This window comes from Lepisosteus oculatus, chromosome 4 (assembly GCF_040954835.1).
Source record: "Lepisosteus oculatus isolate fLepOcu1 chromosome 4, fLepOcu1.hap2, whole genome shotgun sequence".
Taxonomy (NCBI): domain Eukaryota; kingdom Metazoa; phylum Chordata; class Actinopteri; order Semionotiformes; family Lepisosteidae; genus Lepisosteus; species Lepisosteus oculatus.
In genome coordinates, this window is record NC_090699.1 from 58,517,018 (window position 1) to 58,530,914 (window position 13,897).

At 36.9% G+C, this 13,897-nt stretch overlaps 1 protein-coding gene across 11 annotated transcripts in view; it reads right to left on the reverse strand.

Annotated features, from left to right (window-relative positions):
- Nucleotides 1–13,897, reverse strand: part of dock3 (dedicator of cytokinesis 3) — a 253,825-nt gene that overhangs the window by 23,188 nt on the left and 216,740 nt on the right. For 10 of the 11 annotated variants that reach the window (XM_069189418.1, XM_069189422.1, XM_069189417.1 and 7 more), the window contains 9 exons: nucleotides 13,515–13,642; nucleotides 10,807–10,953; nucleotides 8,808–8,906; nucleotides 8,020–8,114; nucleotides 7,025–7,100; nucleotides 6,068–6,168; nucleotides 4,486–4,544; nucleotides 2,725–2,873; nucleotides 1,918–2,003 (listed from right to left, as the gene is read on the reverse strand). In XM_069189418.1, the coding sequence (XP_069045519.1) occupies nucleotides 1,918–2,003; nucleotides 2,725–2,873; nucleotides 4,486–4,544; nucleotides 6,068–6,168; nucleotides 7,025–7,100; nucleotides 8,020–8,114; nucleotides 8,808–8,906; nucleotides 10,807–10,953; nucleotides 13,515–13,642 (940 nt within the window). Of the gene's footprint in view, nucleotides 1–1,917; nucleotides 2,004–2,724; nucleotides 2,877–4,485; nucleotides 4,545–6,067; nucleotides 6,169–7,024; nucleotides 7,101–8,019; nucleotides 8,115–8,807; nucleotides 8,907–10,806; nucleotides 10,954–13,514; nucleotides 13,643–13,897 lie in introns of all 11 variants that reach the window. The other variant, XM_069189412.1, reaches the window with a different exon arrangement.

Sequence of the window (13,897 nt, forward strand, 5' to 3'; positions counted from 1 at the left end):
TAACAACACCCTTACACTTGAACTATTGGTGTACAGATTGTTAGAAACTAATTAATCTAATGCAACTAAAGGGTAAAACAAGCATTTGTGGATTATACCATGACATGGCTAACGGTCTCTCGGATTGTGGTCTATCATTGATAGACTGTACTGTCTTGATAGGATGCCAAGGTGCAGTGCACTGACATAACCCACTCTCTACTGATGGCACAAAGGCATCGTTCTATTGATAAGTGTGGTACATTGGTTCCTTTCTACGTTTTTCTAGGTTTGATTTTTTACCAGGTTAGGTTTGACACTCAACAAGTTAAATCACCTCATTACCTGCATCCTATCAATTCTTTATGCAAATTCAAAAAAGGTCAAAGTAACTCGATGGTATCATGGTAAGTTGTGAATAATCAATTCATTAAAATTATATAAAAACATTATATTAATAACCAAATTCGGGATATTTTGTTATCTGAAAAACATGCATGCATGCAGTCCTTCTTTTTATTATACCATAATGAAAAATCAAAACATATAGATGTGAATATTTAAATTTTCTAAAATACTGATGAAATGTTATTTGGTAACAAGGTGAAATTTTTTTCTGTAAAAAATAGGCTGGTCTCTTGAAACCATAAACATACTGAAGAAACTGAAACCTTAATAATAACTTCCAGCTTAAGTTTTGGAAAATCATAGGGTCTGGTTACTATTCCAACTAAACGCTCAGCTACTTCATTAATCAACTTGTTTGAATGGATTAAGCAGAATTTCACTCATATCTCTTACACTTAATGCCATGTAAAACCTCAAGGGATCTTTTCACTCTAAAATGCAAGAGCAACTGGAATCTCCTTCACTCCATTTTTAATGCCTTTAATATTTAGTATGCAGAAATCTATTGAAATCAGTTTTATCTGTATTTTAATCAGACACCTGCTATTGTACTGTACATGACATCTCAGAGATATCTGAATCAACTTGTTTGAATGGATTAAGCAGAATTTCACTCATATCTCTTACACTTAATGCCATGTAAAACCTCAAGAGATCTTTTCACTCTAAAATGCAAGAGCAACTGGAATCTCCTTCACTCCATTTTTAATGCCTTTAATATTTAGTATGCAGAAATCTATTGAAATCAGTTTTATCTGTATTTTAATCAGACACCTGCTATTGTACTGTACATGACATCTCAGAGATATCTGAAAGATGTGGATAACACCATCAGGAATAGCCACTGTGCCATAGGTGGAAGCATTTTGGTAATGGCCACTCAAACACTATTCATGGTAATTACAAACACTGACCATGGCTGGACTAGGTTTATAAAGACTGCAGCCATGTCACCCTGCAACTCACAACTGACAGCCCAATTAAGCTAAGCAGGTGTGAGCCCGGTCAGTATCTGGATGTGAGACCTCCTGGGAGGTGTTAGTGGGGCCAGCAGGGGGTGCTCACTCTGTGGTCTGTGTGGGACCTAATACTCCAGTATAGTGACGGGGACACTAAAATGTAAAAAGGTGCTCCTCCTAATAATCCCCATCTATTAATTGGCTTCATCACTCTGTTCTCCTCCCCACAAATAGCTGATGTGTGGTGAGCATTCTGGCGCACTATGGCTGCCGTCACATCATCCAGGTGGTAGTGTGTTTCCCCATTACCTGTAAAGCACTTTGAGTGGAGTGTCCAGAAAAGCACTATATAAGTGTAAGGAATTATTATTTTAATACCTCCTGTAATTTGAGGCACTGTGGGAAATATACCTTGTGCGTGTCCTCCCAGTGTTCTTTGAAAATGGTCATTTTCATCAGAACTAAACTAATTTCAAACCTTCGCTGGACTGTATTGTGACTCCTCGAATCCCTACAAATAAAACTTGAAACAGTGAATGTAACCCTGGGCTTGTTCCAAGGCTTTGCTTACAGCAGACTGAAGAGCTCGCGGTAGTTCTCATCTCCTTTGCCTTCTGACACCAGGCTGTCCAGCTTATCAATCAGTTCTGCCTCCACCTGCAGACACAGCAAATGCACGGACCAATGAAAACACACATTTAAACAAAGACTGAACAGCCCAATCAGGGACTACAGTAGTTACACTGATAAAACACACAGCACTATAAATTAATCATGCTCTTAAAAACTGCTGACTCATGTAGTCTTGCTTGTTTTTTTTTCCTTTTTAATAGCTATAAGATATACAGCCAGAAGAAAGAAGTCAAAAGAAAAACTATTTGCATTATTTGGAACCTAACCTTTTTGCTATAGGAAGAAAGAATAATACCACTATTTAAAATGATGTTTAAAATATAATGAAATCTTATTTTGCTAATGAACGTTTTACCAAACATTTCACAAAAGTCCCTGCAACGCAAAAGCAGTTAGGGCTGAAAAATTATTTAAATTCTGGAGTGAATGGTAGGTGGTAAGAGAGCTCCAAAATGGCTGCCACATTCTACCCAGGTGTAGCTGCACTTCTGTGAAAGGACATATTGGGCCTTAGTATGAAACCGTCTGGAATTGTCTGGGATTTGTGATGAAAGGTGTTTGTACAGTAGCTACAGTATGTTGGCATTTTTTATTTTTGAGTAGGCACACTAAACCTGGCACAACATATTGTGAAAGCTAACTAGATAACACAACAAAAGGGAAAGTTGCGAAAGTTCACAAAACATCTTGCCAGTGCTAATTTTTCTTCAAACAGAAAAAAGAACAAAAAGGCCGCATGGCTCACTTGTTTGAAGTTGCCGTTCTTCCTCTGCTCCCAATCCATCATATCATGAAAGATAGGAATCATGATGTTGCGAACCTCATTCTGTGGTACCAGTGTGACACCCAGGAAGGGTCCAATCATGCCCGGGATGAAGTGGACTTTGTTTTCACCTGCTTGGACAGATCCGTAGCTGTTTAATTATTTGAAGCTTAAGCATATTAAGGATGTCAAAATACATTAAAAAAACACTTGTTGCAAATCTATGTATCCATTTTCTAACTGCTTCATCCAAGTCAGGGTTGCGAGGTCTCAGCTAGCAATGGGTGCAAGGCAGGGTACACCCTGGATGGGACACTAGTCCATTGCAGTGGAATACACAAGGAAGTACTTAAAAAAGTAAGTTTTAAATCCAGATTATTATTTTACTGAAACACCATGATGAATTAATGTTAAATATTTCTGTATGACACACTTCATAGCTGGAATCCGTAGATGGTAGCAAATGCAACATAGGCAGGCATATGAACATTCCATGCTTTTTTATCAAATGCAGAACTTTGATTTCAAAGAGGTTATGTATAGTGTCAATGCATCCCCTAAAACTTATTCCAGCAGTGTAGAACTCTAAGCTAGTACCAATCACATTTTCTTCATACTGTATAAATAGAAAGCTAATTCATTTTAATTGAAAAAGTTTAATTCAGTAGAATCTCCTCATTATCTGAAGTTGTTGCTTGTGAAAATATAAAATCAATATTACAGTAATTCTATTCAGTTTTTAATAATTAAATGCAGAGTATTAAATAAATGTTTCACGATTAAAGCTGTTTTCTCCTTAATATGCTTGCATTCCTTTTAAAAAGACCTCACATCTGCACTTGTAGTTTAATCTGATAATTGTTACAGAAAACAAGCTGCTGCACAAACCTGTCAAGGTAAAAATGAGTTGAGGACCTGTGTTGGATACAATCGAACGGAGAAGTGGACATACGGTATTACCATAAAGACTCGTTTGATGGCACTGTTGCTCAGCTTTTGGTGCGGTTATGTTTATACTTCTCTACCCAGTGTGATTTCTACTTCCTTTGATGTGTTACTGTGCTAACAGTAAAGCAAAGCACAGTAAGACTATCACACATGAAAGGGAATTCTTCAACATTTTTTCAATTGTTTGTCAGAGGCCACTTATACAGTACCAATAACAAGTCATTAAAAAATCCAAAACATACAACTTCATTAGTACTTTCCTAGAACATATTGCTGGAAAACATAACAGTATGTTATTACAATGTTTAAGAGTCTTATAGTTCTAATTTAAGAATGTATATTTAGAATTCAGATTGCAATGGAATATACTTCAAAGGAATTCCAAAGTGGGCTGGGTGTGTTAATACTGTACTCCCATATATTTTAAACATGTCTAATATATTAGACAAGAAATATATAATATTAATTAGTGCTGTTGTTTTCCAGTGTGCATTTGTTGAAAAATCAAGTATCACTGACAAATCTGTTTTCTGACAGTGATATAAACTGTAAAAACATAATAATTGTTTAGATATGTGAGCATATAACTCTTTCAGATATGTGTGTTGTATTAAACAAAAATTGTAAAGTTCTATTATATAAAACAATTTAAAAAAGATAAGAAAATAATGAGTAAACTAAGGCAGTGTTTTGTTTAAAAACATTAAGCAGTTCAGGACAATCAGCAGGTCTGTTGTATTTCAGAGAGATGACCTTCACTTAGAGCTGTGAGATTCTTCACTTAAATTGTCTCACCAAGATTCTGCCACATGCTGAACAGTTCGTATGCCATCATCACTCTCATGTCACCATACCTGTCAGGGTAAGAGAGGATGTATAATAATAATAATAATAATAATAATAATAATAATAATAATAATAATAATAATAATAATACATTAACACATTTAGCCACAACCTGACTTTACTACACTAGCTACTAGAAACTAAGTTTCAATGGTAGAAGCTGGGAACTGATTAATTATTGTACCATAAACAGGAAAAAGAAAGATTTATCTTAACTATACCTCATCTTTACTACTTTGCTAATTCAGCGTTAGAAAATCAGGATATAAAAACAAACAACGCAAGGTCACATTTGCATCATAATGCTGTTTACGTATGCAAATGCACTCACATATTTTAGGCTAAAGATAATTTAATTAGGTGACACACTAATTTTTACATGTGTTTGTGTTAAGGTGATAAAGGAGTTGGCCTGTCTTGTGAGCAAAAGTTCATTTCAGGATTTAGCAGGGGCAGCGAAAGTGTCCTGGAAATGTCTGGCACAGGTGATGCTGCTACCAGTCTTGATTTGAAGCCTTCCTGACAGAGGAATGATGTCAAACTGCAACCTTGGAGTGCTCCAAGGAAGGTGCTGTGATACACTGTTTCCTACAGCCCATACGCTGCCTTGATCAGCCTGGGCCAAAACCCCAGGGGGTTCCTCTCTTTCCTGTGTCGCCCATTAATCTCCTGTCTCCTTTTGCTCTTGTGTGGCTGGTGGAATGTGAGAACCAGCAAGCTAATGCGGTGAACAATGGCCTCCCGTAATAAAATCTGGCATCTGTCCCTTGGCTACATGTCATGAGCCAATCAGAGAGCTGGCTCAAAGCCTCCCTGATTGTCCTGATACAGAATGAACACCCACAGGCTTTGAAAATTGCTCCTTCCTAATGCACCAAAATTAATTTCCCCAGAATCCTCTATTAGAATCACAGCTAGTATGAAAGATATGTGCATTTGTCATAATCAGAAAAGCTGATCACATTTTTATTTAAAACAGGTTTATTTTAAGCAGAGGAATGCACGTTTTTCTACTTTCATCCACTGACATCAAGACTCAATGAACAAAAAGTAAAAAGAAACCAAGAAAATCACCTTGAAACTACAATTAATAGGTGAATGCAGTCAAACATCTGAAAAAGGCTAATCTTGTAATCAAAGCTTGTGATGCAAGATCAGAAATGAAACACAATGAAACCATGACTGGTTGAAAAACACTTTACACTCATGATCACATTTAAAATCATCTGACCCAAACAGATGGCAGATCGAATCCCATGTATAAGATGATGGTTTTAAAACTAATTAATTATGATCAAGATGCCAAAGCCTGGAGGCCCAGGCCTAGATAAATTTTAAAGTCAAAATCTGAAGAAAAAAATATGTACAGATGGACTAGGAATGAGGCGAAAATTGGTCAGATTTTCTCGCTGCATCCCTTGGCTGCAAAACTAAGGTTATCCTGGGAAAAGCTTACTCATTTCCAGTTAGTCTCTGGTGGGCATGACTGACATAAAGAAGACAATGGAAAGTCAAGACGCCAGAGTCTTACTTGTCCAGGACTTTCTTCCTCTTGGCTGGTGTTAGGGTCTCCAGCTGTAGACTAGGCTGGTTAATGTACAGAACAGCCAGGCTGAAATACGAGTTCCATACCTATCAAAGTAGTCAGGACCACAGGGTTAGGGATTCAGTTTTGCAACTTTTCTCAGCTGTATCTGCTATAGACAGCAATTTTCTAATGAAGTGGGAGACATATAGAATTCATCGACATTACTAAAAAAAATACATTTCTAATCATCTCTCCCTGAAGATATACTTTTTTTAATTAAGTAACAATGAATGTACAGTACTCACCTTAATGATAAGCTCAAAAGATTCTTATTTGTTAACTAGGTCAACAGCAATTGCTAGGTATAATAGTCTCTGTGCTTTACTATTTACTGGTTCTCCTTATAGTACTATGATACATAATAATATACTGTATATAACAGGATTTTAGATTCAGCGCTAACTTTGCCATCAGAAATGTCTGTAAACTTTAATGTTAGTCTGTGTGTCAGTTAGACTACTGGTTAACAAGATCTTAAACTAGCCAACAGCATCTTAGAATACTTTAAAAAAAACACAGCTGAATACCTTATTATAACCTGCAATTTGGTTGATGAAGAACAATTTGATCCAAAGTGAGATGGTGGGGGTTAACGCTGACTACAAATCATACATTAATTCAAACACTCAGGTTTCAAACTCGTACAAGGCTCAATGAAGCCAAAACAAATTTTACAGATTTATTTCTACTCATGAAGAAGCCATAGCGTAACACAGTACTTTTAGAAATCTCAGCATATTGAGATGACTAATTTAGACTCTTACTTTTGAGCCACAAGCAGTGAAAATCTAGCTTTGTTCTCATCCCTAATTTAGATAGGAAATATTTCATAGCTAGTGCAAGGTGCATCACAGCATTGTATCCTAGCTCCAGTTTTAATCTAAAAGCTGAACCACATACCTTGAAATCAAAGTCTGCTTCAGTGAAGTTTTTGTGTAGTGCTGGAGAGAGGTACTGGACAGTTGTGACAATGATACTGCAGACAAAAAACAAGGGGTAGAAAAAAATATATACAGATTCAGGAGTTAGAGTAGAGATAATTTGAGATCGAGTGGCTAACGTTTCCTGCCATGCCTATCTAAGTTTAAATAAAGTGAGCGTGCAACCCTTTCCAAATGGGAAAAATTGTTTTAGACACATCAGGCAAGTGATTAATCTCACATACTAAAATGATGAGACTCCCAAGATTATAATAATAAGCCGCCTTGTGTTTAAGAAGAATTATGAAGGATAGATCACATTGGAACATTGCTGCGATCAAATGTCTGCTGCACAAGCTGTACATATTTGCTCGTACGTCACATTACATTAGTCATTACTGTGACTAGTAAGCGGGAAGTGCTGTATTATGTCACAATTTGTCAAGTCTCACACTCACCCGTGGCAAGACCAGGGGTGTGTGGCAATATGGCGATTTACAGTACTTTCACAACAGTCAAGATTTTGGGCTTGATTTGAAATTTTGTAAAATGTTTTCTATACTGTCAATGAATGTATTTTGTTACCAAGATATAGTTATCGGTCTGAGAAACTGTGACTACATTTTGTTTTATACACAATTTCTTTCTAATGATAAAAAAGCAATACAAATTTAATGTGAATATTATGTACTCATTTTCTGAGTTAACTTAATAATACCACAGCACCTAAAATTTGTCCCTTGCCCTGTAACTAGAATCTGATACTCTATATCAAGAACACGAGAAATAAACACAAGTAAGTTAAAATAAGCTTCCCTGTAGAATGGCAGAACAATTTGTTTTAACCCACAGTACTTTCAAACCCATGGTTAGAATAGATGTATTCTGAATGAGTGCCTGTAAACATTCACTGTAAACATTCCTAAAAGCTGGGACTCTCTTCCTATATAAATTTTCCTGATAGGACTGACTTACTTGCTTGTCAGGAGTCGCATCACCATCCAGTCTCGTGGAAATATGCTTAGCTTCATTAAGTTGCGAAACACACAGAATATCTTCAGTAAGAACTCCTGAAAGCGAAAACATGTACAGTGTGTATGTAAAGTTGCCTTATAATAATATAATGCCTTATAATTGAAGCCTTATAATAAACCCAGTATACTCAGCTCACAACTACATTACTTTCACAATTATTTAATCAGCATTTTATATTCTCTGCAGTTTACCCTCCCAACTCTGCTTGTTAAGCTGATTCTTATTGAAAGGAATGGTTTCTATGCATCTTTAAGAACACCAAATACTCCCACTTTTCAGTACAATCATAACATTTTGAAAGGACCTGCCTATTGTTAGAGCAGTCATAGTTGGACTTGCAGTTACGTAAGTTCTGAAAACATGACTGGAAATAAAAAACATAGGCCTAAAGCTAAAGAGTGTCAAATTTTATCAGGATCTAGATCACCTTGAGTCTGGTTACAATTTGGATGGGGCGCATTTAAGAAACATTCACTTGATAGTGGTTAAAATCATAGCTGATCAGTGGGGAGTACTCTTCCAGATCAATGCTACCCCATGGTGACAGTTGGAACTTTATTGTTGAGGGTACAACATCAATTAATTCAGAATACACACTGATTACTGCCTCACCCCAAGCAGTTTAAAGCATAGCTATTGGTTTAGCCGGGCTAGAAATGCAGCACTTAGAAATGCACTTCAGTATGGAATGGGCTATGTACTGTATAGTGTAGATTGCAAGTACTCACCTTCAGTTCCTCTTTGCTCTGGAAGTTGTCCAAAAGGTGTTGGAAATGGATATCTGACATCTGACGCAATAAGGAAAGGAGGCAAGAAACATACTCTCCCTGCCAATTACAGTAAAAGCAAAACAGAAATGTGTCAGTCATAATAAAAGACATTGTCCACAGTAACCACATTTTGGAGTTGGAGGGAGTAGGGGTTTTGAAATGGTTGAAATGTTGGTGGTGGCTTTAAATAAATAGAACTACACCTAGGAAGAGATCAACTTGAAGACATCCAACAACATGAAGCCATCTCTGTCCCTATTTACTACTATTACTTACTAGCTTTAACTGGTTTTGATGGCTGTTATGCTCTTTTTTGTTTCTGACACATTTCCACATTATAAAAACAACTTTTAACATCATGACAGGTATCTTCTATTCCCCTAAAATAACATGATTCTGGTATATTTCTATAGATATATTAAACATTTTTTCTTTTTTTTTCAAAATGGTTTTGAAACTAAAATGAAACAACCTTTTTATCAGAACATGTTTTTCTCAAGGAGTTATGTAAAGTAATCAAAATTAATCAGCATGGAGAATGAGATGATTTATACTAGCATGATAGTTCTCCCATTATCGGTAGCTAGTTTCTATAGTATGGAATTATATCCAGCAGGAGAATCAATTTTTAGCTTTTTCTGTAACTTCATCTTCATTTCTAGGTTCAATGTCAGAAATAGTGTTTACATTAGAGTGTCCAACCCTGCCCTTGGAGAGACCCAGTCCACCAAGTTGTATAGTCTTAAAAATCCTTAACTTCTTAAGGTCTGGGACAATTTCATTATTATTTATTAAAGAGGTGGCCCATTCATTGAAGTATCATCTGGAATGGAAACTTAAAATATATTTTAAGTCTGAAGGACCAGTGTTCTCTTCACAGGAATATTAATTGCTTAATTGATTGATTGTTTAAACAAGTGTTCATAATCTTTAAACAACAGGTGAGTTAGGGTGACCAATTCAGCGAATAACTTGATTGGTGCTCTCTAGTTCCAAGATAGGAGACCCCTGGGCTAGAGTTTACTAGTCTGTACATTGATGAACTGTAATATGCATGAACATGAATGAAAATGGATGTACTGTACCTGTATAATATAAGATATTTAAAGATATCTTAAATATATCTTATAATATATTTTAATATACTAAAATAGGTATTTTATGTTTTATTCATGAAACCTAATTTTGAAATTTATTTGAATTGTTGTAGACCTAGAAGCATGCACAAGTTCATTATAATAAAATGATAAGAATCATCTGTCATTGTAATGCTGACATTTTTAATATTTTCCTTGTCTCTACAGCAGTATAAGTTGCTATGCAACTAAAAGCAACCTGTTTATTTTTTATGAGATTGAGTCTTGAATGGTTTGCATTGGGCCATATCAATACGAAACCAAGCACAAACATGTCAAACGATTATATAATCATCAGCATGAGCACCTGTGTGCAAAATGCTCAAAATCAAACAATTAGATACTCTGGTGTCAAACATTATCCAGATGGGATAACTAAATTGTTCAAGATCACAACAAAGGACCTGAACCTATAACCTTACAGTTAAGGTTTTCTTATTGAAGTATAGCTTAATGTAGGCTGCTCATTTTAATACTGCAGCATTATGTACAATAGAAGAAAAAATATCTATCGGCAGTCAATCTGAGTATGCTTTTGTTGATGGTTTTTCATTTAGAAAATACACCTTTCAACAGATAATGACTTTTATAAATTGAATGGGAGTTTTTCATTTTCTTTTTGGTAGTAAGGTCAACTGATGACCGCAGTTAGGAAGCACTGGCCTGGACAATGACAGCTGGGCAGCAAAGGGCTGGCAGGGGATGAGGAAGCAAGCAGGAGAGCCATGCAGGACGCTGTAGTGGTGGCTGTGAGGTGGTGAGGGCAAGAAGGGGTTCCACGGGAGAAGAGAAGAAGAAGAACTGGATTGTTAGTTACTAACAGTGATCTCAGCCGTGCACTGCGGGCAGCGCTGGCCTCTTACCGCCTCCTGAGACTGAGATTTACTCATGATGGTGAGCAGAGTTTGGAGGAGAACATCCAGGAGGCTCTCCACCATCATCTCCACCTCCTCCTGAACAGATGTCTCCTACAAGACACATACAGAGGGGGGGGGTTGTGACGTGGGCCTTTACACAGGTCCCCACGCTTCTGACACAGACACCCTGACCCAAGCACGCTTCAACTCTCATCACAGCCACACAAAATCACTGTCCTCACAGTACTCCCACACCTGACTCAAGAACCACTTCAATACTTGAAATCACTATTGGATGACTAATAGACATTTCATAAGCATGAATGTATGCAGACCTTTTTCGTGATCTTGAGGCTGGTATTATGAGGTATTTCAGTTTATTGCTTGAAAAGTTCAATGCCACAAAGAAGGAGCTGAAAGCATGATGAAGGACTGCTTGGGGATGTTCCAGATTATACCAGGATAAAATCAGATTATACCTGTCTCAGTGTGCACAATTTGTCTTATAATTTGGCACTGCCTGAGTGCCAGTGTTAGAATATAACTATCTCTAGGCACAAGTTAGATAATGGAACACTATATCTGAGTTATTTTATGCTGATGAAATATTATAGCTTTGCAACTATGTTGATGTATGTTACTGTATTTGTTATTTCAGCCAATGTGATGTTTTGTATTCAATATAATATTAGACTATATAATATAAAATAGACTCACTTTGTTTTTTGCTAAGTATTCAACTTGATTGTTAACATTTTTAAAGCACAGGAGTAGAATTGTATCTTCCTATGTGAAGAATATTCCTTTAGAGAGCAAATATAAAAATTAAAATCAAATTCAAAAAGACCTTTGAAGAACTGACTTCAACTCTGGTATTGTGTCAGTAAAATGTGAGCCTAATACAAGAAGAATCTCATCTCAGTGAAAGCTTTTTTCTTGTCTTAAGTTACTTAAGCACATTATACTCAAGCTACTATAAAGTGAGGTCTATTTTGAGTCCCCAAAACCTATTAAACTAATTTCTTGCCTTGCAAGCCTGCAGAAAGAATAGACAGATGAATAAAATCTAAAAAGCACTAGAATCTGAATTGAGTTCCTGAAGCCCAGCTTCTGGCCTGTGGGCAGTAAAAATAGATTATGGCATTTTTATTAGGTTTTGACTTTGACCACTAAGGTTTTAATCTGATAATGCGAAACAGTTAAGTTTGCCAAGTGATGTGATGAGTGCTATATTCTTGGAAAAAACTCATTCAGCACATAGAACTGTTTTTCACACCTGAGTAACACAATAACTTCAAATTGATACAGGTTAAATCACAATTTTATTTTTCTTCTTAAATGTGTTTTTATAGTAAATATTTGTAAACTGAATTTGACCACTGTCTTGTGATACACAAATAAGTTTTGACTGTACTTGAATGGACAATTTTAATCAATACAAAATGGAAATGAGTGATCATCTTTACCCCCATGTTGCAGCATTTCCTTTCTGGTTTGAGGGCTGTCTTCCAGGACAATAATGTCAACATCCACACAACACATGTGTGGCCACATGTCTTGGCCTTCGCAATCACCAAACCCGAACTCGATCAAGAATGTATGGGATACTACTGAACAATGGATAACAGTGTTTTCTAACTATATCAAGTTATAGTGAATGGTACATCCCTCCTGCAGATTTTCAGACGCTGGCAGACTCTGTGCCATGCCACAGGCTATACTGGTTACACATGGTATCCCAGAACCATGTGAAGTGTCTTTACATTGCTTTGTCCACCATGTCTACATGACAGCATAATGATACAAAATGATACAGCATAATAATAAATAATAATAATAACAGTTGATTATTTGTATTCTTGGTGCCTTGAACAAAAAATGATTCTTAGAAATGTTGGAAAGATGAGGCCCAAAAAGCAGAATACATTGGGATGCTGATACAAATCAGGACATCACAATTTGTGTCAATTTGGGATACGCCCAGTGATAAACTGTCCATACCGGCACCTATCTGTCTCCAATCCCAAGAGGCAGGCATCTCGACTCAGAAACCTGGCTGAAGGTCACCTGTCAATAAGCCCTTGACAGGGTGTGGATTAGCCACCAATGAGGAACCTGCTGTGTGGGAAGAACGCTACAACTGATGATGTCACAACCACTGAGGATGACACGAATTAAAAAGCTCTGCACAGCTCAGGGAATTTTTCTGCCTCTGTTGCTCCCTCTCTTTATACTCCCAGGAACATGACAGGAAAAAGAATCACTGAGACCACTGTTCTCCGACCTGCAAGTGAATCATCTTAGCTTCAAGTAAACTGCCAGATGCAGAGAGACCCGTGTAAACTAGAATTCTTAATATCAATAATATTACTTACATTTGTGCATTTCTATCCACTTCTACAGTGCAACACCCACCTGGGTAATGTGCAGTGCCCGTTATACAACAACAGACTCACTGCACAGCAGATCGGGCAGAGACGTGAGAAATTACTTTACAAACTGAACGTAGGAGTAATTTTTCAATGGTCCAGAGTGTGCAAGCCAGGAAAACATGATAAATACTCCTACACTTTCCTTTAATGAACTGTGCCATGGGACCTTTAAAGACCATAGAATATGCTGGAAATTCCAGTCCAGAGAAATGTGCCGCCTCACTCATCACCACCACTTACCAGTGAACTGGTCTTGATGATGGAGAAGATGCTGCTCAGGATGCCGGAGCATATGAGCAGCTCCTTCTGCTGCCGGAGGTGCAGGTGGATGTGATGTAGCACCACAGGGAGCAGAATTCTTCGCGACTCTGTAAGACAGAGAACAGCACACAGTGACACCAGCCTCAACATATTACCATATTTACCTAGGTACACAACTGCACTGACGACTATCATAAAAATACCTCACATATCCAAAGATATCTAATGTAGGAGAGAACTAATGAATGTTAATTAATGCCAAAGTGAAACCAGGTAGTTGCTCTTTGCTTAGCTGAGTACAAAGTGAGTAAAATATTGAGTAAGATAGATCTATATGGATTCTACAGTATATGCATTCTGCA